The sequence below is a fragment of the Rana temporaria genome, chromosome 5 (assembly GCF_905171775.1).
Source record: "Rana temporaria chromosome 5, aRanTem1.1, whole genome shotgun sequence".
Lineage (NCBI taxonomy): Eukaryota > Metazoa > Chordata > Amphibia > Anura > Ranidae > Rana > Rana temporaria.
The window spans coordinates 106,077,428-106,103,973 of NC_053493.1; the positions used below are offsets into that span (position 1 = coordinate 106,077,428).

The following is a 26,546-nucleotide window of genomic DNA, read 5'->3' on the forward strand; positions in this document are numbered from 1 at the left end:
TCACAAGGTGCACAATGTTTTTGATCCTCTCTCTTAAAATATAATTAGCATTGGGTGCTCTCTGATACTTTATGTAATGGCACAGTCACATTTGGACTTTCTGCGAAACTGCTGTCCACAGGAAAGTGGAGATATTCCTTAAAATGGAGGTTTTAGATATGCAGCCTGATAGACCATGTACTCTTTCTGTGAACTGAGAAAAGTGTGTGGGCCACTCAGGTTCGATAGGGAGGGTTTATGTAGACAGTGCATCTGCAGCTGTTGCTAGAGTGCTAACTGGGGATGGAGCCCGTCATGGCTCCTGCAAGGGTGACCCCTGGAAGTCATACATCTATGATGTCTTGCAGCAATGAATAGAGTGGCAACCTCAGCCTGGACTCCGACCAGGCCACGCCCCCCAACATGTTTCCCTATGACTAAGCTCGGGGGGGGGCGGAAGGAAATGCGTTGGGGCGTGGCCTGGTCGCAGTCCAGGCTGAGATTGCCACTCTATTCATTGCCGCAGGACATCATAGATGTGCGACTTCCATGGGTCACCCTGCCTTCCTTTTACTCTTTCTGTGAACTCGGTTGTGCTGTAAAGTATATCTAAGCCAAGGAGCAAACAGTTAATATGCTGCATTTTACCAGTTCTTAGGTGTTAGTTGTGTATCCATTTGCTTTATTTAGACAGTTTTTCCATTTATATTTTCATGTTGCTCCTGTCAGTAACACACGTTGTTCTAGTTTGAAAACACTAGGAGCAGAGTTGGCTCACTAGAGTGCGCTCTCAGCCTGGACTCCAAACACCTTCCACTCCTCACCTTCATAACATCGGAAAGAGGTGTTCTATAGTTCACAAAAGACATTGTGTGAGTTGGTAACATTGTATGAGATTTCACTTCAGTGCACATGAAGTGACAGGGACTCTGGATTTTTATGGCAGGATAGATTATTTTTTTAAACTTTTTCTAAACGTATTTTTTTTAACTGATTTAGTAAGTGTGCAAAAAAGGGGGCAATATTCCCCCCCCCCCCCCTTCTTCTTTTTTTTTTTTTTTTTTTATACCTTTTCTGGCCAACCTGTGATACCATCCTTCCCACACATGCACGTGGGAGTCATGGCCGTAGTACGGTGCTCTGGAGGGATAGCACAGGTATGCCGTACCTTCAGAGCGCATGCGCTGGTGACATCACCTGCTGCATTCCATGTGAATTTTTCCTAAACGGTGCAAGTTGGGAGTGTGGGTCGGGGAGCAGCGACCACCGCGATTAACATTTTGTTTTGCATTTTTTAATAAAGGATATAAACTGGCTCCAGATTTTTTGGAACTCTGCTTTAAGTGCGGAAGAACTATACTATTGCTTAATTGCACCTAAATGAAATGTTTTCGCAAGTAGTTAATTCATTTTATGAAAGTCAAACGTAAATTATCTTCAAAGCAAGATCATGTAGACTTGAAGTGCATGTCAGGGCACTTTAATGACCCTGCAAGTACAGAATAATGCTTGTTAATCTGCAGAAATGCATTTGGCTCTTTCCTTCTGATGACTGACACCACATGATCATGGCATGGAATAGTGTCAGCCCTACCCAGTTTTCTGTTAAAGCAGAGTTCCACCCATTTTTTGTTAAGTCAGCAGCTACAAAAAGTGTAGCTGCTGACTTTTACTAAACGGACACTTGCCTGTCCAGCGATGCAGGCAACCGGAGCCTTGCTCCTCTGCCCCTCCTCTCTGTGACGCTGTCATAGCAACTGTGGGGCACCCAGCCGTGACTGTTTACGGCCGGGCGCGCATGCACGAGTCGCACTCTGCTATTGGCCAGGCAAACTTCTGGGACCTGTGATGTGTGCCAGAAGATTGCTGGCAGAAAGGGGCCACCTAGGGTGAGAGGAGTCGCCGCCTTGGGGGCCGAGAAGAGGAAGGAGGACAGGAAGTCCCACTAAAAAGAGGGTACCCCCCCCCCCCCAAAAAAAAGACGTGCCAAATATGGCATGTAAGAGGGCAAGGAGTGCTTAAAGCAGAAGTTCCACTTTAAACCACAATTCTTTCCACTCGTCTCATCTTCAAAACATAGAGACTAATTGCTCTATAGTTCAAGATAAAAACTGGGAGTAGTCTGGCAAAGGAGGCATATACTGGACAGCTCTGAATTTCAGACACTATCAGTAAATGTGTTTTATTGCACTTGCTGAACAGATATAACACATTTAAAGGGAGCAAATGAGAAATTCATGGTCAGGTTTTACATTTTTTTTTTTTTTAAGTGATTACATCTGAATGGAGAAGAATGTCAAGCTAACAATAGCCTTTATATGATCTTCAATGCCAGCTTAAATAAGTTAGGTGAAGTGCAGTCACAAGGTACTGTGTTTGGAAAGCATTTTCCCACAGCATGGGCCTCACACCATTATTCATTTTTATCCTTAATATTGAAAAAGGCTTCTTTCAAGATATGTCCAAACTTCACAATGTATGACTCATTGTATAGTATATGTGAAGAATCAAAGGAATGAGAGAACTGTGCATGAAAGCTAAATCATGTTGGTGAAAATAAATAATATAGCTCTGATATGTGGCATCAACTAAATATGGAAAAAAGAATGACTGTGCTCTGCAGTGGCAATGCTTCCGGTCAGATATGTTGATGCCGACTAAACGGCAATATTCTCAAGGAGTAGAGATGTGTGTTTTTTGTTTTTTTTCTGTTCTTGGCAAGGTACTTTTTGTGTATGCAACAATCCTCTGACCCTGAGTGCGCTTTTTACACAGCGCTTGGCTTTTAACGCCTATATGGAGCTCTGACTTGCCTCCCATTATCTAGCAATTTAATAAGTTGCTCAGGGCAGTGTGTAGTATTAGTCCTGTTCAGAAAGACAATGATCCTTACAATGTGCGAGATCTATCTGAGGTCTAAAAGAACAAACAATGCTGACATGGCATCGCCCTCCAGTGTATCTCAAGCCTATTGAACATTTGTGAACCTTTTAAAAAGGGAAAGTGTGAAATATATTGTAATATAACAAAACTCTCTGGGTCTACTGAAATAAATATTAAATATACACTACCAGTCAAAAATGTTAGCACACCCCCATTTTTATTGAAATTTTAAAATGTTTAAATCCAGTGAATAACTTGATATGGTACAAAGGTAAGCAGTAAAGTAATGGGTTAACAACTCGGTTGTTCTGCAGTAATAGAAGTAAATTAAGCCTTGAAAGTTTACGCTTGCAATTCCTGCAGGTATCTTAAGATTTCTTGAATACTTACACGCTTTCTGTCTGTATAAAAGCAGTGTTGAAACTGTGTTACTACACCCTCTTAAGCAATATTTGGACAGTATTATACTGCAGGAAGTGGTATATTGCTCTCAAAATTGCAAGAAAAAGGCAATTATGACCCTTAAAAATTGCAAAGGGAGCCAATGTGTCAGTGAATACAGTTTCCTACACCATTTAAAAGCACTTGGAAACTGGAGGAAACTCTGACAGGAGGTTGTCTGGCAGACCAAAAGCCACAACAGGTTTAGAAGACAACTTTTTGAGAGTCAACCGCTTGAGGGACAGGCAGCTCACAAGACAATGGCTTCAAGCACTGCTTAACACTGATTAAAGTAAGCAAGTCTCCGTTTCAACTGTGAAGTAAAGACTTCAAGCTGCAGCTGTAAGAACACCATTGCTAAGATGGCAGAATAAGAAAGAGGCTTGCCTGGGCCATGAAGCATTGCCAGTGGACTCCAGAAGACTGGAAGGTCTTCCGGACCAATGGATCAACATGTATCTGCCGCAAGGAAAACAATGCATTTGCCTTGGACAGCAGTTTTCGGGGGGCAGTGCTGCTGCTCCCAGGCTCACTCTACCTGCCACTTCACCCGCTGCAGTAACCCCCGCAAACCCAATGCCCTGCAGCTGTCGGCTGCCCTCCCACCGACTATGGGAGCTGCAGGGCACCCATAGAGGATCGGTTTGTCTAAATCCTCCCTTTAGCGCCCCCAACCTTCCTGATTGCCAGGCGCCATTTCCATGCAACTGCTGGCCAGCTCTCCCACTTCCCCCTCCCCCAGTTGCAGAAGCTGCTTTTGCAGGAGATGTGGATAGGCGGGGGCTGCTCCATGCAGTTGCTGGTTGGCTTTCCCACCTCCCCCTCCCGCCGGCTGGTCATGCTACACTGTACCCAAACGTTTTTCTGATGGGTACTTATGGATGGCACCGATGAACACTGGGTGGCACTGCTGGGCATCACTGATCTGGCAGGCATTCATAATGCTGACAGTGCCCATCCCTGGTGGCCATGGGGGACATATAAGCTGATAAACAATCAGCGCAGACCCCTCCTGTCAGAGTCGCCGATTGGCTCTCCTCAAGTCTGGAAAAGCCGATGAACAGCTCTTCCTGTTTACATCGCGATCAGCCGTGATTGGACACGGCTAATCACATTGAGAGGCTCCGTCTTTACCGAGATCGGTTTAGTGGTGTGTTTTTTGCTGGACGTCATATGACGCCCAGTCAAGATAACTGAACCACCACCCGTCATTCTGCTATAGGCCAGGCGGAAAGTGGTTAAAGAAACGGTGTATATGTGTATGTGTTAAAAATATACAACCTCTTTAAGACCTGAACTGTGGAGGGCAGGTGCAGACTGGCACAGAGCCAACTCGCACTCTTGCAGCAGATAATGCATGTCTGAAAAGGAGGTTTACACACAGCTGGTATCATCCACATGAAACTTTATTGGAGACTGCTCAGACAGAACACCATGGCATGCTCCAATAAAGTTGTTTGTGGATGATAACATTGGTGCGCAACCTTCCTTTTCAAATGGCATAGAATTGTATTATTATTACAAGTATATGTCCAGAGCATCCCAACCTTTTACATCAGAACCCCTTCACCATCAGAAGTCAAGAGTTCCCCAGCATCTCTATATCCAAGTCCATCCCCTTACCTTGTGCTACTGCCAGGAAGAAGCTGGGGGCAGTGCTGGGAAGCAGAAATGATGGGGTCTGGAGGACCAGAGGAGGCTGGAGTCAGCTGATTATTGAGAATAAGGGGTGCTACAGCTGCAAAGAAAGGAACATGTTCTGTAGGATGAGTTCTGTTCACTAACTACTGGGGTGGGGGGCAGAGACTACCTCGTCTGCGGCTGCATGGAGAAGCACAGGATCTGGCAGAGTTCTGTCATTCTCTCTGCTACCGACTGCTGGGTCAAGGTGGGGAAGGGGGGGGGGGATTGCTGCTGCAGGAAAGGTGCCAGCGCCACATGAAATTGTCCTGGCAGGACAGATTCAGCCAATGAGCCTTTGGTTTAATATGTGATGTACTGTATATTTTCAAAGGAGGAACATGACTATAAAGCAATACTCCTACATATGTGTTTGGTAGCTGTTAAGTGTCACACCACTGCACCCAAGGTTTCCAAAGTGATGCAGTGTTTGTATAGTTACCCCCAATAGAAACGATCATCAGTTCATATGTGCAGTATGTACAATGGCAAATATTTCAGTTAAAAAGGGGGCAATATTCATTTTCGAGTGCCTCTGGACCATCAGCATAGCCACCAACAGTATATGGTTCTTAGGGCAGTAGACCATTGGAAAATTGAGTATTGGGTGCCTAGCTCAGCTTTCCATTTCTTGAAGGGAGACCAGCATAAAATACAGATATACCTGTCAAGTTGTTAGTCAGCATAGGAATATCCCCTTACATTAGAGGTTTGTATAAAGCAGTGTGCAATTTGGCTATAGCAGTAGTATTTGGACCTAGAAGAGTGAAACTTTCTTTGGAGGGTGTAAAAGGAATTTAGAGCATCGTGGGAGTAGAAGTCTCTAACATGTTGGATTTCACCCATTTTCCAGAAATAAAGGTTCAGATCGGGGATAAAGAGCTGTAGTACAGCAATAGGTATCCAGAAAGGGATCCTATTGTGTCTCAAATGTTGCATTAAAGTGATTGTAATGCATGAAGGTAAAAAACCTTCAGTGTGCAGCAGCCCCCCTAGTATTTACCTGAGCCTCCTTTTGATCCAGGGGAGCCTTGATTCAATCACAGCCAGTCAGCCAATCAGGAGATGGAAGGGTGTGACCAGGCTACGGCTCCGAGTCTGAATGGAGACACAGAGCTGCGGCTTGGCTTGGGTGCCCCCATAGTAAGCTGCTTGCTGTGGGGGCACTCGGCAGGAGAAAGGGGCCAGGAGTGCCGATGGGGGACTGGAGAAGTGGAGGAGGGTCAGTTCTGTGCAAAACCACTGCACAGAGCAGGTATGACTTGTTGTTGTTTTTATATAAAAAAACAAGACTTTCAATATCACTTTAAGTAAATATTTCTTTATCGTACATCACGGGACACAGAGCGGCATATTCATTACTATGTGGGTTATATGGAGTACCTTCAGGTGATGGACACTGGCAATCTCAAACAGGAAGTCCCCTCCCTATATAACCCCCTCCCATAGGAGGAGTACCTCAGTTTTTTCGCCAGTGTCTTAGGTGTTGGTCACGGAATAGCTTTGCCTCCACATCCTTGGGATCAAGGCAGGCTAACCGGATCTGTCCAAAGTGCCTCAGTGCCAAAGTGGACAGTACCCGGGCCCCCAAGCCGGGGGTTTTGCCTATAACGCTTCTCTCTTTAGAGAGCTGGACCCTGGGCCCAGGACTTAGAGCCTTTTTTGTTAAAGTGCCTAATGTAACCTGTTTGCCAGGGTGCTGTATAGGTCCAGGACAGTGGGTTCCTTCCAGGACCCCAGAGCCTGAAGGTCTACTACGCTACCCACGGAGATGGGTGAAGATTGGACCGCTTGCTGTGCAAGGTCCTGCGGCATGGAGCAGGTAAGAGGGGGGGCCTGCGGGACTTGGTTCGACAGCGGGCCCTCCAGGGATCTATGGGGAGGTTAGCCTGTGTATGCTCTGGCATTGGCAGTTGGGGCCACTATGTCTAAGAAAGACAGGATGGTCTGGATATTTTACCCCCCAAATATTGGATTCCCTGGTCTGATTGCAGGTAACCATCTGGCTGCGCGCTAGGTGGGTAAAGGGGGCTGTGGGCCTATACCTTTCCCAGAACTTAGGTCTTAACCTACCAAGAGTTCCTACCTGGCTGGGTGTCAGGCCGCAGGCAGCTGAAGCCTAGCCCGCTCTGTGTCCGGTAAAGGGATGCTTTAAGGCTCCTCTGCGCTGTGGCATGTATCCTGCATAGCAGGACTCCTGGTGTCTTCCAGCATGGCCCCCCCCCCCCCGATAGCGGGCGCGTGCATGAGAAATAGCAAAATTTCGCGCCATTTCGGAGGGGGGGGGGGGCGGGGCGTCAGGTTCATAGGAGGAAGGGGCGTCCCTTCCTCTGTGATGTACAGCTCATTCAGTCTGAGCCTGGAACAAGGAGGACACAGAGCGGCAGCGCTGCGGCTGAGAACAGTGACACCCGGTGGCGCAAGCGAGTATTGCAGTTCTGGAATTCAGAACTAGCTTAATTTTGTCCAGCCTAAAAAATCCTTATGGCAGCAGGTGGATACTAGCAAATTCTTCTGTGGGGGACAGTGTGCTTTAAAAAAAAAAAAAAAAAGAGAAAATATCTATCTCTATCTATCTATCTATCTATCTATCTATCTATCTATCTATCTATCTATCTATCTATCGGAAAAAAAAAAAAAAAAACTTTTCTTTTGAAAAAGAAAAAAGCACTGACTGGATTCCCCACCAGGTTTTTGGTCATCAGTAGTACTGTTGTTCCTTAAACCACATATATTATCTCCTGATTACAACAGTTGTTGTATACGGGGGTACCTCGGTATTGTACCATGGCTCCCAAAGGCTCGGGATCAAAAGGGGTCAAAAAACCAAAGGGTTCCCCCTCGGATTCTGAGGATACGAGTCAAGCTATGCCGGTACTCTCCCCACCTGTCAACCAAGCAGTGGTGGGTGCCTTGGGTGAGCCAGTAGGGGGGTCTGGTGCTGAGGCTGGCCCAGATCCACCCAACCCTGTGTTTATCACAGAGGAGATTCTAGCCGTCTCCCTAGGAGGGCTAGAGGAAAGATTGGCAGCTATGATCACCAGATCTATGCCAGGCAAGAAGCGGACTAGATCCCCTTCGCCTAAGGGTGTATCCTCGGATAATGAGGTTCTTTCCCCGGAGGAGTTAGAAGATCAGGAGGATCAATTGGACCAGAACCTAGAGGGTTCAGACATTGAGGAATCTACTGTAGAGGAACCATTTTCAGCCTCCCAAGCGGAGAGTTTATGGATACAGTATTTGACAGACATGGTCCGCTCGGCCTTTAAGATGCCCTTACCAGAGCCTCAGCTTCCGGAGGTTTCCTCTTTGGGATCCTTAAAAGCGCCCTTGAGCAACGCAGTTTTTCCGGTCCATCTTCTGTTAGAGGAGTTAATCTTCCAGGATTGGGTACGGCCGGACAGAATTTTTCTGCCGCCTAAAAGATTTTCTATTATCTACCCTATGGAGGAGAAATTTGCCAAAAAATGGGCGCTCCCAGCCGTGGACGCAGCCATCTCCTGTGTAAATAAATCATTAACGTGCCCGGTGGAAAACATACAAATGTTTAAAGACCCGGTGGATAAACGTTTAGAATCACTTTTGAAAGCCTCCTTTGCTACGGCAGGAGCAGTGGTACAGCCAGCTGTGGCTGCTATCGGGGTCTGTCAGGCTTTAAAGGACCAGACAAAACAGATGCTTAAGGACATTCCTGCCCAGCAGGCTGAGGAGTTATCTGATATTCCCAGAGCTTTGTGCTTTGCGGTAGATGCTATAAAGGACTCCATCCAACAGGCGTCTCGTCTATCTCTATGTTTGGTGCATATGAGGAGGCTCTTATGGTTAAAGAACTGGGCGGCCGAACCACCATGCAAGAAACTGCTGGCGGGGTTCCCCTTCCATGGAGGGCGACTCTTCGGGGAAGATCTGGATAAATACATTCAGACTATTTCAAGTGGCAAAAGTACCCTTCTACCAGTAAAAAAGAGGTTCCGGGGGCCCGCCTTTAAAAGGCAGCTTTCCCCTATGCCGAGTACCTCAAATTCCAGGCAGTATCGACGGCCTCCTGCACGATCCAACTTTAACAATAAGTCGCAGGGACAGGCCCCTGGGGGCAAGAAGCCATGGTTTCGCAAACCAACAAAGCCAGCCCCTAAGTCTGCTTTATGAAGGGGCGCCCCCACTCACTCGAGTGGGGGGAAGGCTTCGTCTCTTTGCAGAGGTTTGGGAAGCCGACATCCCCGACAAATGGGTCCAGTCATCTGTGGCCACAGGCTACAGATTAGAGTTTCAAAAGTTTCCTCCGCCTCATTTCCAGGAATCAAGGGTTCCGAACGATCCAGCAAAAAAGGCCTCGCTGCTAGCGGCATTGGATCGTCTGCTTCGCCAGGGCGTGATAGTAGAGGTACCAGCCCAAGAGAAGGGGCTAGGTTTCTACTCCAATCTGTTTGTCATACCAAAACCCAACGGCGATGTCAGACCCATTTTGGACCTAAAGAGTCTAAACGTTTACCTAAAGGTCCAGTCATTTCGGATGGAATCCGTTCGGTCAGCAGCCGCCGCGCTCCAGAAGGACGACTTTCTGGCGTCTATAGACATAAAAGACGCTTACCTTCATATACCGATCTTTCAGCCACATCAAAGATTTTTGCGCTTCACGGTGGCCCAGCGTCACTTCCAATTTGTGGCGCTCCCTTTCGGGCTGGCTACGGCCCCCCGGGTATTCACGAAGGTCCTGGCTCCAATTCTAGCCAATCTAAGAATCCAAGGGGTCACGGTCCTAGCATACTTGGACGACCTCTTAATCATAGATCACTCGGCTCCTTGCTTGGAGCGAGCAGTAGCCCTCACGGTTCAGTACCTGGAGAGGTTCGGTTGGATCCTAAACCGAGAAAAATCAGCATTTCAACCCTCAAAACAGTTGAAATATCTCGGCATGAGGTTAGACACGGCTCAGCAGAAGGTATTTTTGCCCCTGGTAAAGGTCAAAGCTATCAAAGAATTGATTCGATTGGTTCTAAGCAAAAGAGAGCCAACCATTCGCCTATGTATGCGTTTACTAGGCAAGCTAGTGGCCACGTTCGAGGCGGTACCTTACGCACAGAGCCATACTCGCGTCCTACAGGCAGCCATTCTAACAGCTTGGAACAAGAAGGCCCAGGCCTTGGAGTTTCCTTTAACTCTATCATCAAGAGTCCGGCAAAGTCTGGGCTGGTGGTTAAACCCTCAGAATCTGCTAAAGGGAAAATCTTTCTCCCCCATAGCCTGGAAGATAGTGACCACAGATGCCAGCCTGAAAGGCTGGGGAGCGGTCTTGGATGGTAGCACTCGCCAAGGTACTTGGGCAGAGGCGGACAAGCAGCTGCCCATCAATATCCTGGAGCTCAGAGCGGCTCGGCTAGCCCTCGAGGCTTGGACAACCAAATTGCAGGGGTCCCCGGTGAGGATACAATCAGACAATGCCACAGCTGTGGCATATATAAACCACCAAGGGGGAACCAGGAGTCGCGCCGCTCAAAGAGAAGTAAGCTTAATTTTTTTATGGGCAGAAGCTTATGTACCCTGCATATCGGCAATATTCATTCCCGGAGTGGACAACCTGCAGGCGGACTTCCTAAGTCGCCAAACTCTGTCGCCAGGGGAATGGTCTCTACATCCCCAGGTCTTCCGGACAATCTGTCAGAAGTGGGGTGTGCCAGACGTGGATATCATGGCATCAAGGTTCAATAAGAAACTAGACGGGTTCATATCCCGGACAAGGGATCCGATGGCCTGCGGAACCGATGCGTTGGTGTGCCCTTGGCATCAGTTCAAACTTCTGTATGCCTTCCCCCGGCTACAGTTACTACCCCGCCTGTTGCGCAGGATCAGGGTGGAGCACAAACCAGTCATCCTGGTAGCTCCAGCATGGCCCAGGAGGGCATGGTACTCACTAATCCTAAAGATGGCAGTGGGAGACCCTTGGACGCTTCCTCTACGGCCAGACCTACTCTCGCAAGGCCCGATCCTCCACCCTGCATTACGGCGTCTAAACTTGACGGCCTGGCGGCTGAATTCCTGAGTCTCAGGGGTAGAGGGCTGTCTAGGCAGGTAACCTCTACCCTGATCAGGGCTAGAAAGCCGGTCTCCAGGGTGATTTATTACAGGATCTGGAAAACCTACGTAGGCTGGTGTGAGTCCAAGTAATGGCTTGCCCGCAAGTATACCATTGATCGAGTGTTTAAGTTTTTCTCCAGCTAGGAGTGGATAAAGGCCTGGCATTAAGCACAATCAAAGGACAGATTTCAGCTTTGTCAGTGTGGTTTCAGCGGCCGCTGGCCACCCACTCGCTGGTTAAGACCTTCATGCAGGGGGTCTTGTGTATTAATCCTCCAGTTAAATCCCAGCTTTGTCCGTGGGATTTAAATCGGGTTCTGTCAAGTGTACAGAAACAACCTTTTGAGCCACTCACTCGCTGGTTAAGACCTGCTTGCGGGGGGTCTTGCGTATTAATCCTCCAGTTAAATCCCCGCTTTGTCCGTGGGATTTAAATCGTGTTCTGTCAAGTGTACAGAAACAACATTTTGAGCTGTTGGCTTAAATTCTTTTGGTTTCACTGACAAGGAAGTCAGTAATTTTGGTCGCCATGATTTCCGCCAGAAGAGTATCGGAGCTGGCAACCTTATCCTATAAGGAACCATATCTTATTTTGCATAAGGACAGGGTCGTTTTCCGCCCTCATCCTTCCTTCCTTCCTACCAAAGGTTATATCCAGTTGTCATCTAAACCAGGATTTGGTATTACCATCCTTCTTTCCTGAACCTACTTCCAGAAAGGAAGGGTTGCTGCATACCTTGGATATTGTCAGGGCCATGAAGGCCTATCTTAAAGCTACAGAGAAGATTTGAAAGACAGAGGTGTTGTTCTTTTTGCCAGATGGGTCCAAGAGAGGGCAGGCAGCTGCAAAATCCACCATCTCGAGGTGGATTAAACAGTTAAACACTCAGGCCTACGGCTTGAAGAGGTTGACTCCTCCTTTATCAGTAAAGACTCATTCTACCAGGGCCATGGGCGCCTCCTGGGCAGCACACCATCAGATCTCTATGGCTCAAGTTTGCAAGGCGGCAACCTGGTCTTCAGTCCACACGTTTAAAATGTTTTACCAGGTGGACGTTAGAAGGAATGCTGATACAGCCTTTGAGCAGGCGGTGCTGCAGGCTGCGATTTAAGACCCTCAGAATCGGGGGCACCCTTGAGTTAAAATTTAGATTTAAATTTATTTTTTCTCGACTAAGTTGGATTTATTATTGTTATTTGAGTATATCTCTAAATTAAATCCTTTGTCTTGGGAAGATGTCTCCCTCCCCTCATTAAAAGCATTGCTTTGGGACATCCCACATAGTAATGAATATGCCGCTCTGTGTCCCGTGATGTACGATAAAGAAAAAGGGATTTTTAAATACAGCTTACCTGTAAAATCCTTTTCTTGGAGTACATCACGGGACACAGAGCTCCCACCCCTCTTATGGGGACCATTTTGGGAGGCATACTGCTTGCTACAAAACTGAGGTACTCCTCCTATGGGAGGGGGTTATATAGGGAGGGGACTTCCTGTTTGAGATTGCCAGTGTCCATCACCTGAAGGTACTCCATATAACCCACATAGTAATGAATATGCCGCTCTGTGTCCCGTGATGTACTCCAAGAAAAGGATTTTACAGGTAAGCTGTATTTAAAAATCCCTTTTTTTTGCCAGTCTTTAATAGAGGCATATATAGTTGGCATAAATGTAGTGGTAGTGAAAGGCGGTCCGTAATACTGAGCAGCCACACATAAATTCTTATCTGTTGGTATATTGTAAAGGGCTGTGCAAATTGTTGGTGCTATATACTGTTAATCCTAATATAATAATAATTTAAGGCTGCAGCAATATCTACTTATTATGGCTGTTTTTTTAGATCTCTGATTTTAAAGATTTTAATGTTTAGAGAAGTGATGCTTCTCAAAGCATACATGTTTAAAATGTATTAAACTTTTATATGCTTTTTCTGTGAGGAGCTTTGGGACCTACAAAGGGTTTAAAGATATTTTATTTTTACAATAGTGCTTCTCTAAGATCGACACAGTGGGGGATTCTGGGCATTTCTCTCTACTCCTCATTAGGAGTATAGTAAAAACCTCCTGGCTGGTAAGTGCAAAACACTGCATCAGTTACTTGAGAACCCATTCAAGGTAATGCAGACAAAAGTGGTCTTCTAGGAAGAAATCTTTTTTTTTTAAACGGAATGTTTAGTGGCTTTGTATATATTCTTTATTTTTACCATCGGGGATAAAAAAAAAGAAATACAATTCCAGGCATGAAACCTCATCCTCCTCTAATTATTCTGCATGTCAGGTACTTCTCAAAAAGCCAGGATTTCTTTCATCTTTCTAAATTTAGCAGCAAGCTTAAAGTGGGAACGTGATTTGGGGTGCCCATTGTCTGAGGAAGATTGGGACTCTGTCCACATGAGTCACAAAAGCTCCTTGAACATCAAATGTGCAAGAGAACAGTTTTAAACTAAGAACTAGATGGTATCGTATTGTATGCGTCTGCAATACTTAAATTCTACCCTGAAGCTACAAATAAATGCTGGAGCTGCAATGCAGATGTGGGAACCCTGATTCACATTCGGGGGCAGTACCCCTGTTTAAGGAGGGAGGTTCAAGGCATAACTGTGTCTGTAAGAAGTTGTTGCTCAGATTGTAGCTACACCATACCAGTCTGTCTAAACATCAGTTTTTCAATTCCCTAGCAATGCATATGGTGAGCACAGAATTGTTTTCCTGCGTTAACAAAATGGCAGATTTGGAGGAACTGATAAATATCACGAAGTATAGTGCTCACTACATTGCTGGTTACATTGTAGATCCACAGCTGAATACAGTAATCTGTTAGAGTCGGTTCACACTAGGGCGACACGACTTCCAGCGCGACTTTCAGAGGCGACTCCGACACGACTTGAGCATGAACCACAGGGTGATCTGGGGCGATTTACAGCACGACTTGAAGTTGTCTCCAGGACAGGAGACTTTCCAGTGGCCAATCAAACAACAATCAGCTCTAGGGGAGGGAGGGAGGGGGGCAGGAGAGGTTTGCCTGAGAAATGTATGTTATCTTCCTGGAAAGTCGCTTCAGTTAAGACAGTGATCAGACTTGGATCAGACTTGGATCAGACTTCCATTGAAATCAATGGGTACAAATCGCCTACAAGTCGTGTGTATTAACACCACTCCCATTCACTCCCATTGTTTTTCTCGACAGCGCGACTTGGGACGACTTGAGGCGACTTCAAGTCGGATCCCAAGTCGCCCCAGTGTGAACCGGCTCTTAAATGGCATTGTTTAGGTACACTTTTAGATACTTTGAGTTGCATCAACATAGGGAGCATCTTGGATGCTCTCCTGCTTGGATTTCTGCTCCCTTTCCCCAGCTGCATGCTCTGCTACCAATCTTCTCTTCCTTTTTTCCTTTCTTTTTTCCTTTTTTCTTTCCTCCAAACCTGACTCCAAGGGGTTACACATTTTTCCATTGCTGGGCTACTAGTGCAAAATCTGGTGGAAGAAGTGACTACTTATGTTATTTTGACTACATTCTGGTGATAATTGTATTCTTTGGTATGCTTCTTAAAGGGGTTTTAAAGGTACAATTTGTTTTCCTAAATAGCTTACTTTACCTTGGTGCAGTCCTCCTTCACTTACCTCATCCTTCCATTTTTCTTTTAAATGTCCTTATTTCTTCTGAGAAATCCTCACTTCCTGTTCTTCTGTCTGTAACTCCACACAGTAATGCAAGGCTTTCTCCCTGGTGTGGAGTGTCGTGCTCTCCCCCTCCCTTGGACTACAGGAGAGTCAGGACGCCAAATACACTAATATACAGTTCTTTTCTCTATCTGCAACGTAGAGAGTGTCCTGACTCTCCTGTAGTCCAAGGGAGGGGGCGAGCACGACACTCCACACCATGGAGAAAGCCTCGCATTACTATGTGTAGTTACAGACAGAAGAACAGGAAGTGAGGATTTCTCACAAGAAATAAAGACATTTAAAAGCAAAATGGAAGGATGAGGTAAGTGAAGGAGGACTGCACTAAGGTAAAGGAAGCTATTTAGGAAAAAAAAATTTACCTTTACAACCCCTTTAAGCCTCACCCTGTAACTTGGTCACCATGTTTGTGTTTGCCTTGTACATTGTTTTATTTTTTTTGCAATAAAAAAAATTGTGAAAAGAACGTCAGGCATGAAATATTTCCAAATAATTTTAATCAGCAGTATGTTTTTCACATTTTCTATAGACTGTTATGCAGTTTTAAAGTCTCTTGTTTTCAGAGTTCTTCAGCCCAAGCTCTGATTGCATTTTTAGATAACCCGTAGAGCTTTGTGAATTCTTCTTTTTTTTTTTTTAAGTGAATACATATATAAAATGTGTGAAGGTAACTTTAATTTAGGAATCAAATGTTGGCAATAACTATACTACTTCCAGTATAATCGTAGCATTTCTAAGTGTATGCTTAGGCTCATAATAACTTGAAAAGGTTTATATGTATTTGACTAAAGTTTCAAATAAGGTGTTTTTTTTTTTTTGTTGTCGTGTTCTATTTTAGAGTAAAAGTTTAAAATAAGGCCACGTTTCTCTTTCTTATTTGATAGCGGCATTTCTTACCCAGACTGTCTGCCTTGATGATACAACAGTAAAGTTTGAAATCTGGGACACGGCTGGTCAAGAACGATACCACAGTCTAGCTCCAATGTACTACAGAGGAGCACAAGCTGCAATAGTTGTATACGACATCACAAATGAGGTACTGTGTGTCTTTTATCCATTCATCTTTTGTATTTGGCTTGCTTTTGCATATATATGTGTGTATATTCCAGAATCTGCAGAAGTTTATAGATGCATCATTATTTCTGGGACTGATTCTGTAAAGGGAAATGGTAGACAGCAAAAAAAAAACTGCTACCGTAATAGCCAGAACATCCACCCATAAACAAAACTGTTATAGAAGCATGCATGTCATTCTGAAATACAAAATGCCCATCCTACTTATGTGCAGATTTTAAAGTTCAGGTAAAGCCACTCCATCAGTTTTTTTTTTTTTTTTTCTATCCTTGTCCCTTAAGGGAGATTTCACTTTCTGTTCCAAAGACAAAGCAGAAGGTTAGGGGCGATCTTCCCAAAGTAAGAAATCTTCTTCGTTGTCACCTACTCCAAAAAAGTTTGGATTTGGTGGACAGTGATCATCAGGATCAACGATGAGCATGAATCAGCCCAGCAAAGACAACACTAAAATCCTGACAGTCTTTCCTTCGACCTATCTATCCAAAGTTGGGGGGGGGGGGGGGGGGGGGAAGCATGATTTACATGCACTTAAATATTTTTGTGTTACCCAGATCAATTTATAATTAGGAATTTTTCCCCAGCTTTCACTTGTTCCAGGTCTGAGGCTGCATTCACACCTGAGCGTTTTGTAGCCTGAAGCACGATGCTCAAAAACGCTAGAGGGGAAAAAATACATTATTCCCTATGGAGATGGTTCACATGTCCACGCCAATACGCCGAACGCCTGAAGCTCAAACAAGTTCCGGACCCTTTTTTGACGCGCGGTTTGGTCGTTTTTGAGCGTTTCCATTTCCCATAGAAAGTAATGGAAACGCTTGATTCAAGCGACTAGCTACGAATCGAGCTACGGGTGTTTCGTCGCTTTAATCAATGGAACATTTCACCCAGGCAGAAGATTAAAAAAAAATCTACCAATATAGCAACAAGTGATGAAAAGATGATCATTTTTCCTATTGGGTAAAATTAAAAACGTTGAAATACAAAAACGTCAGACGACGCTGTATGCAAAAGCGCAAATAAGCATGAATACGCGCGACAAAACGCCGGAAAAAAAGACCGAACGACCGACGCTCAGGTGTGAATGCAGCCTGAGAGATGTGAAACCTAGGCAACCAGCACTTTAAAAATGCAGCCAACAATGGCAAACCACTTCTTTTTTTTTTTTTCTTGTGATGGGTGAACCCTAAAGGTGCATGAAACTGAAATGCATGCAAAGGGCATGGCCCATCTGGTTTTTATTTTGTTTTTGCTGTACTTGGGCAGAACATCTTGCTGCCAAAACCCACTTACTGGTGGACATCATGATAGTGTGGAAGCACCATTCTATCTGCCTTTGTAAAGTGTGTGCTAGGTGTCCCCAGCTTGTAATCTCACTAAGCTTGATGAACTTATTCTCCCTCACGTATTTCTGGTCCTCATCAGCACCTGATCCATCCGACACCTCTAGGGGTGCGACGGATCAAAAAACTCACGGATCGGATCGATCCTCGGATCAGGAGTCACGAATCGGATCATTTTCGGATCAGCAAAAAAAAAAAAAGACAAATCTTGTTACACCCACCAGAGTTCTATATTTCATAGTTATTTTCAACACAAAATGGAGTTTATATGCTTAAATACAGTGTTTGGAAATCCGACGGACTGTTTACATGTTACATTTTAAAAGCAGCAGCAAACCTGCTGACCTTACATGCTTGCTAATGTGACAGAACACCTCTGATTTTCACATTTAACTAAATGTGAAAATCAGAGGTGTTCTGTCACATTATTAAGCATGTAAAGTTTGCTGCTGCTTTTAAAACTAAACAGTCCGTTGGATTTTTAAATACTGTATTTATGCACATAAGCTCAGTTTTGTGTTGAAAATAACTATAAAAAATATATGATCGGACACACACAGCAGGGCTTCACCTGTCAGTGATTATTGTGGGGTATGATGGTGTCCCCATAGTGTGTGTGTGTGTGTGTGTGTGTGTGTGTGTGATGACAGGTGACACAGTGTGGAGGGGAGGAATGTGTCATATACTCGCAATGTATTAACTACCGTATGTGTTCTGCTCTCGTCCTCGTCCAGAGCTGGTGATGCCGAAGAGCATCCTCCCCCGTCCAGGAACACAATAACAAACACTCGGCCTCCCCCTCCTCCTCCCCCCCCCCCCGGGCTCCGCAGCACTCCTTCTCCCTTCACACATGGCTCCGGCCAAAACACTAACACACGCTGCCTGCTTGTAACGCGCCCGCTGATTGGTTTGGAGGCAGGGCAACTCTGGGTCGTCGCTTCTGTTCTGCATCCTGATTGGCCGAGTGCTAGCGCCTCCTTCTTTCTTGTCAGTCAGTGTACTGCAGTGAGAGGAGGCTGAGGGAGCTCGCAATGTACGGATCACATGTGTGCCGATCCGAATAGGTTGATCCGTGCGGATCACGGATCAATGACGATCCGTTGCACCCCTAGACACCTCCCTGAACCAAAGCAGGGGGGTCATGAAGAATTACAAGAAATTGCAGCCTCACCAAGAAGCCCCTTTTTAAAATCGTGTCTCTTGTTAGATTGAAGTTCTGCTAAACTCAGAGTAGGGTGCACTTTGTGACCTCGCCATAGGACATTTGAAGTATTTCCTGGAAAACCTAAGCATTTAATTAACCACTTGAGCTCCGGAAGATTATAAATGTTTTACTTATTTTACATTTTTTTTTTTTTTACTTGATATGGTGGCGATCAGCGACTTATAGGGTGACTGCGATTTTGCGACAAACAAATTTAACACCTGACACTTTTGCTACTTTTTTAGGAACCAGTGACATTAATACAGTGATCCGTGCTAAAAATATGCACCGTCGCTGTACTATGACACTGGCTGGGAAGTGGTTAAACATCAGGGGTGATCAAAGGGTGCATTCTATGCATTAAGATGAAAGGCTTTTCTGTGTGTAGCAGCCTCTCCAGCACCCCCTAATTACTTACCTGAGACCCATCTCTCTCCAGCAATGTTCATAAGTTATTTAGCCATCCGGGAGACTCCTCCTCCTGATTGGCTAAGCCACTCCCGTGGCTGTCAATCAGTCAGTTGGCCAATCGGAAAAAAGAGGGCGTCAAAGCTCCATGTCTGAATAGACACACAAAGCTGAGACTCGGCGCGGGTGCCCCCATAGCAAGCTGCTGGCTGAGGGGTACTCAAAAGAGGGTGAGGCTAGGAGCAGCAAAGACGGACCCGAGAAGAGGAGGCTGCTCTGTGCAAAACCAGCTGCACAGAGGAGGTCAATATAGTGTGTGTGTGTGTGTGTGTGTGTGTGTGTGTGTGTGTGTGTGTGTGTGTTTTTTAACAAGACTTTACAATTACTTTATAACTGTAAGCCTAGCTGGTATTTTTTCTTACTGTGGGGGATGTGCCTTTACTAAAGGAAGGCATGGATCCATGTCTTTCCTCCTGACAGAACGCCTTGTTTACATAGGCAAACTGCCATTCTGACTGTGTACCAAATGATCAGAGGGTGCCACAGGCATCAAGTCTGCGGTACCCGCCCATAAGTGCCACTGGCAGCGTGCATTCGCACTCGCTACACGGAAGTGCAGGATCACGTGTGTGTGTCATATATATATATATATTCTGATCCTGTGCACAGTGGCCACACTGTAGCAATAAAACTGCTATAGGACGATCGCTAAGTGGTTAAAGGACTGTGTTGCATCACTTTTGTAATGTACAACCTCCCATGTCTTGGGGCTTTGGGTTAGTGTTAGATATGCTTAGTTACTATAGGTTTGCGCAAATTGGAATATGAGGCCCTGAATTGTGCATAATTTAATAACAGGTTGTCTGTTGAGATATCCACTACCACGGTTTTCAGTGTGAATCTGTGATCAGTGATTGAGACTTTTGTCCTGCCCAGTGGCAAGAAATCCGAGAACACCAGGTTTGAAGTAATAGGGTTTTGCTCATTCAGATGTTCCACCAAAAAAAACTTCTGCTGCCGTGCTGAGATATGGTAAAGAAGTGGTGCATAATCAGGCTGATGGCTGCACAACAAATGTGACGTTTTTATTTAAAGATTCTTGTTATACAGGATTTATATAGCGCAAACAGTTTGCGCAGCGCTTTACAACATCAGGGAAGACAGTAGAGCTGCACAATTAATCGTTAAATTGTGATCTCAATTGAACCCCCCTGACGATCTCTATTGCAGGGTTTGCCGATTCTTTCATATAACAAGTGGAGAGACTTATCTGCTCACTCAGCTGTAAAAAGAAAAAATCCGGGCAGTCTGCCAAGTTCTTAACATGAAACATTGTAACTAACACTAACCACTTAAAGTCTAAATCTTTTTTTGACACTTGTTTCTTAAGTTAATATCAATATTCTTTGCTAGAAAATTGCTTGGCACCCCCAAACATTTTTTTTTCATATAGAGAGAGAGAGATATTTAGCAGAGACCCTATGAAAATAAAATGGCAATTGCTGCAATATATTATGCTACACTGTTTGCCCAGGGGTCTTTCAAATGCAGTTTTTTTGGGAAGAAATGCACTTCAATGGGAAAAAAAACAAAACTGTAAAGTTAGCCCAATTTTTTGTTTTTTTTGTTTTAATGTGAAAGTTGATGTTAACACCGTGAGAATCATGGTCTATCTTCTAAGCCAGGGGTCTTCAAACTATGGCCCTCCAGTTGTTCAGGAACTACAATTCCCATCATGCCTAGTCATGTCTGGGAATGTCAGAGTTTTACAATGCCTCATGGGATGTGTAGTTCCCCAACAGCTGGAGGGCCGTAGTTTGAGGATCCCCGTTCTAAGTAAAGAAATCGTGATTGTCATTTTAGCCAGAATCGTGCAGCTCTAGATGACAGTACAATACAATTCAATACAGGAGTAATCGGAGGGCCCTGCTCATTAGAGCTTACAATCTAGAAGGGAGGGTCAAGTGGCACAAAGGGTAGTAAAGGGTTAGTAAAGGTTTCAAACATACATCAAGGTGCAAAATGAGATCTGTCCAGTTTCGAATTTGGAAATGTTTACAAGGTTTACCATATCTAAACAAAGGAGCACCATTACATCTGAGTGGCCAGCCTTGGATAGTGCCAGCCTTGGATAGTGGGACGAGAAGGAGTGCAGCGAATTCTTGCATAGTGCTTGTTGGAGAGGAGACCCGTTGCTACATATATATGTATGAAAAGCAGCTCCCCAATTTAGATTTAATTTGATATTTTGAAGAGCTGTATTTAATGAGAGAGAAAATTCCATGAGCTTCTATGTCAAAAAACAATGAAGGTTGTTCCTCTTCATTGTCACTGTATGTAAGTGTTGGCCATGACTGAGCACTGTGCTGCTTTCATGCTTGGCTGCCTTTTAAGTCCCAGCAGACATAATGTGTCTGTTTTTCCAGCACAGTCATTTATTGTAGATTAAGAAAAGTAAAAGTTGAGAAACCCTTTGCCTGTTGAGATATAAACACTGTCCTAAAGGCAAATTCTAGCTTATGCCATGTTCTTTTCAAGTAACACAAAAGGACCTCTTTGTGACATCTTTGACGGAGTACGATTATCTAAAAATGTAATATAATAATGCCATTTACATAGCCATGTGTTTTGGTTCTAATCAGAGCTTAATGTATTATTTGTGCAGCCTAATGTTTTCACTTATCGTTTCTGCTCCATTGTTGCCTTAATACTTTTGTGTTGCAGAACAATATTATAATTTCAAAACGGAAATATTTTGAGGAGTTTTTGTTCTGTTTATCTTTTTATGTAAAATATATTTTTTACTTTTTATTTTTCATCCTTGAAATCACTTTTCCTTTCTTCTAAAAACCGAATTACAGGCACGAGTATCTGTTTGAAACGCATACAGTACAGTGCATCTGGAAAGTATTCACTGCGCTTTCACTTTTTTCACATTTTTAGGTTTTAGCCTTATTCCAAAATGCATTAAATAACAACGTAAACATTTGTTTGATATCTTTGCAAATGTATCGTGTGCACGAGAGCCAGCTCGGAATTTGTGTGTGTAAACACAAATGGACATAGGTTTGAATCCTGCTGAACTGGCTGAGATTCGTACCATGTATGGGCAGGCTGAATGTACTCAAGTTGATCGATCAACTTGGGTGCAAAAAGCCTGCCAGATTTTACATGCGATTTTACATGCTATTGGCTCCCACTGCTGTCAATCAAATCCAGTGACATGGGAGCAGAAGACGGGGCTGAAACCTGTCTGTGTCAATGAACGAAGTAGTGGGACTCTGAAGCGTGCCCACACAGGTGCCCCCATGGAAAGTGGTTCTCCGCGGGGGCACTTGATGAAGAGGAGGGCCAGGAGTGCCGGTAAGGTACCCCAGAAAAGGATCTGGGCAGCTCTGTGCAAAACCCTTGCACAGAGAAGGTAAGTATAATATATTTGTTGTTTGAATAAAAAAAAACAAAAAAACGTTTTAACCCCTTTAAACTGGTTGCGTTTGAAATGTTAAAAATACATTTATTGATTTGGTATTCATAAATACAGTGCAGCATTAATTTGTGTCTTTTCTATCTGCCTGGAGTTCAGCTTCAGAATTTTAAGATATCTAGAAGGGAGTTCAGTATTCTCAGTCAGACTAGCCTGTGATTTGCCTTTATCCATGCATGGGAGTTCTGCCCCACTAATAGAGTATCCATTTGGGACCAGCACAGCCCCCCCCCCCTTGGTTATAGTCTGAACTCCATTATTTATTTTTGAAGTATGACAACCAATCAGAACTTCTGACCTACACAGTATGTGACATGGTAATGGCCACTGAATAAGTTATTTTGTGTGGAGGCTGTGTGTAGATTAACAGTAGGTAAAATGTTGTACTGTTTGAATTTTAAAGTACTATATTTTAATCCTGCTGCCATACAGAAGCACACCATAATCTAGACTTGTGAATTAAATATGTTTCAGGAATCGTTTGCAAGAGCGAAGAACTGGGTGAAAGAACTTCAGAGACAAGCAAGTCCCAATATTGTGATAGCTTTGTCTGGTAACAAAGCCGATCTTGCTTCCAAGCGGGCTGTGGACTTTCAGGTAAGCTTGGCCTTTCCTGTTTAATTCATAGAATCTATTTTATACTTCTCACCTATATAATAATGCCTTTATCATTTGTGCAATAGAATGTGTTTTGTATCTTCAAGTAATTGCAGTGTTTTTGTCTTGGTTACATCTGCATGCAATACAAAGCTATAATTATAGAGTATAATTGCTATTTCTGTCATTCGTCTTGTACTTACGTTTGTTTTCATTTCAAACCATTATAATTGCATTTTACTTCCTTTTATATCGTGGTAAACCAATGTCAATGGATGCTTGATTTTTATTTATTTTTTTATTTATTTTTTTATAGTGTGTGTGATCTGATGTCGTTATTACCAGAATGTACACCGTGTTCGGTAGAATGTGTTGCAGCACATTATCTTGATTACAATTGTAAACGGCCTTTATCATTAGAGAATGAAAACTGAATGTATGCCAATCAGTGGCGTCGCTTCAGGTATACCAACAGTTGGGTTCTTGGGACTGTATTCTCACTCCTATACAGAACTATTGATGAGAGGAGGCATTTTAGCAATTGGAAAACACTTTATCAATCAGGTGTTTTGTGAACAAAGCCTGGTCTGGATCCTACCTCTGCAAACACATTAGCTTAGCCTAGGTTTACACTTGTGTAGTTCGGGAAACCCCTTGATCTGTGCACCTTTCCTGCACTGCATTCATATTGCGCTGCCCTTACAATCTACAGCAGGTGTCGGTGCAATCTTAACGACACTCCAAACACAGTGTGCTTTGGCCGCAGTTCCAAAATTGGTGCATGAACAGCTTTGGTGTAAAATGAATGAGCTGAAATCGCAACACACTGAATTGCATGTAAATTAAAGAGGAATGTCGTGCGGTTCCTGGGTGATTTTACTGTTCATCATGTGAACCAAGGCTAAATGCAGGTGCTTAAAGCGGTTGTAAACCCGCATCTATTTTATTTTTATTTTTTTCACCTGCAAGGAAAAAGCCATAATGAGCTAATATGCACCGCATATTGGCTCATTATGAAATGCTTACCTCGGATTTCGCAGCTCCAGCGCTGTGATTGGCTGGAGCGGCGATGACGTCACTCCCGCGCATGCGCGTGGGAGATTTTCTTTCCGGCATGGGTCAGCAGGGCCGCCCCTTCAGCCGAGGATCCCCCCTGCGCATGCGCCGCTGCAATCAGCGTCGCATTGCGAGGGGAATATCTCCTAAACCGTAGAGGTTTAGGAGATATTCTTTATACCTACAGGTAAGCCTTATTATAGGCTTACCTGTAGGCAAAAGTGAAAAAAAAGTGGGTTTACAACCACTTTAAATTGTAGAGATCTACATTTAAATTCATTGAAGTGCTAGTCAAGGGGGATGTGACCATTTCCTTTTTAAAGGGTTAGTTCGCCTTTACAGGAAAAAAAAATTAAAAAGTGAATGAACACCCGGCCTACACCCAATCAGAATTGCATCCGGCAGCCAAACACGTGTAGTAAAGCCATTGGGCGCTGTAAAATATTCAACTCATGGGGGCTGGTCCTCAGGTGTCAAAATCACCCTTCATGTTTTCCCTTACACCAATTGTTTGTATGTGCCTCCATAAATGTATTACTTGGTTACAGGTTGTGAGCAATGTCCCTCTTATTCCTAAGATAACAAGTGCTAAATGCTTTTATATAGGGATACATTTATAACATGGAAAGGACCCAGTTGGTGTGAAGTAGATTTTACAGTTTTACTAATGGAAAATTCCTTTAAAATAAACTGAGACAATCTTTATCCTTCTACTGAATGTTTAATGAACACGCTTTGAATTATTTTACAGGAGGCTCAAGCTTATGCAGATGATAACAGCTTGTTGTTTATGGAGACTTCTGCCAAGACATCAGCAAACGTGAATGAAATATTTATGGCAATAGGTAAGTGCATCTGCCACACAGGAGAGGCAATATGGATTGCATACAGTAAATGTATTTGTATATGTTGTATGAAAATTCAATATGGAAAATGGTTTAAAGTGGTTGTAAACCGTTAGGGGTGCTCAACCGTTTTGAAGAGCATAGGTGATTTGACTCTACACCAAAAATCCCCACTGTACTACTGTTCTGCTTTTTTTTCTGGAACCTAAAGCACTAGTGTGAGCTATGCAATTGTAAACCATATAACCTACTTTTTATGCATTTTGTATTCAGAAACCAAAGCACTGGAACGCATGTGGTGTGAACTAGCCCTAAAAGTGTAAGGTGACCTTACACTGGACCCCAGGGTGTTCATCATTTCCATCCTTTTGTTTTGGCGATTTCTAACTTGAGTACACTTTAAAGAACTGTATCCAATCATTTTTAATATGTATCGTAACTTTTTATTATATTCTGTATTAATAAAGATTTGTTCACTTTTAACTATCTAGAAATACTTTCCATTTACTTAAAGTGACCCAATACCGTTAAAGTCCCACTCTGAGGGTTTTCCTCTATAATTTAGGGATGTTGGTACCCCACTAGCTACTATTTTTTTATTCACAGTTTGAAAATCTGCAAAAGTGTTCTTTTTTTTTTTTTTTCCAACGCTATGTAAGAGAATTGAGATTGCAGAAAAACATTAGGCCCCTGTTCACACAGGTGTGACTTGTCATGCAACTTCACAGTTATAATTCGCATGACAAATCACACGCCATTGTTGGCAATGGAACTGATCAAATTGTTGCGACTAAGAAAGGTTCCCGCACTGCTTTTCTGCCGATTTTCATTGTAACTTGCTTAGACTTCTGTTAACCACTTACAGGCCGTTCTGGCTCACGTGCCCGCTGCCCACTCGCATTGTGTCCCCCGCCTTGCAGTGGACGCACACCCTTCAACGGCTCTTAAAGGGGACGACGTACCCATACGTCATTTTGCAGCAACATGCCACTTTGCCGACATATATCAGCGTGAGCCGGTTGGCAAGAGGTTAAACTAAATTGCAAGTTACAATGAAATGTGAGGTGCAAATCGCACTGATCTGTGGCTTTAAAATCGCGCTGAAGTAGCCAGTGTGAACCAGGGCTAAAGGTTGTAGTCCTTGCACTCAATGGGCAAAACAATATAAAGAGACAAAAATTACTAAATTGTTAGAAGGGGGTGTTTTTCCTTTCTACTACTTTCTTCTTATGAGTATTTCTGGACGAGAATAGAGGTCAAGCACCCAAACATCACTGGCTGTGGCCTTCCCTCATGGGAATAAGCATTTGGCTGAAGAAAAAAATCTATTTTACGTTTTATTCATCCATTTTTTATGATTTTATGATTTTTTTTTTTTTGTTTAATATATTTTTATTGAAAAAAGGAATGCAGTCACAAAAAATAAATAAAAAATACTCAGAAAATAAGTCGTTGGATTAACATACAGAGTGTCAGCAAGATTCATAATAAGAGCTGCTTGAGTAACCCGAACATACAACTTAATAGTAAAATAAAGAAAGAGGAGGAGAGGAGATAAAATGGAAAGGGAGGGGGGGAGGGGTCAAGTAGATAGGCTGGCACCCATGGCAACACAAGTGACTTTAAAATAGTTAGTTTAGTAAAACCTCAGAGGGGGGGTTAGATCCTCCAGTGTTAGTAGAAATGAAATAACGGGGAGGGCGGGAGAACAGTTTAAGACGCATGGGTATCCTGAGGGGCCGAAGATATGATGTCCTTATAGCAAGGGGTGTTAAGGAACGAGGACCATGGGGCCC

At 43.9% G+C, this 26,546-nt stretch overlaps 1 protein-coding gene across 1 annotated transcript in view; it reads left to right on the forward strand.

Annotated features, from left to right (window-relative positions):
• RAB5A (RAB5A, member RAS oncogene family) overlaps window positions 1-26,546 on the forward strand; it is a 55,309-nt gene that overhangs the window by 26,058 nt on the left and 2,705 nt on the right. Inside the window, exons 3-5 of the mRNA XM_040352977.1 lie at window positions 15,627-15,778; window positions 22,727-22,849; window positions 24,657-24,750. Of these exons, the coding sequence (XP_040208911.1) occupies window positions 15,627-15,778; window positions 22,727-22,849; window positions 24,657-24,750 (369 nt within the window). The remainder of the gene's footprint in view (window positions 1-15,626; window positions 15,779-22,726; window positions 22,850-24,656; window positions 24,751-26,546) is intronic.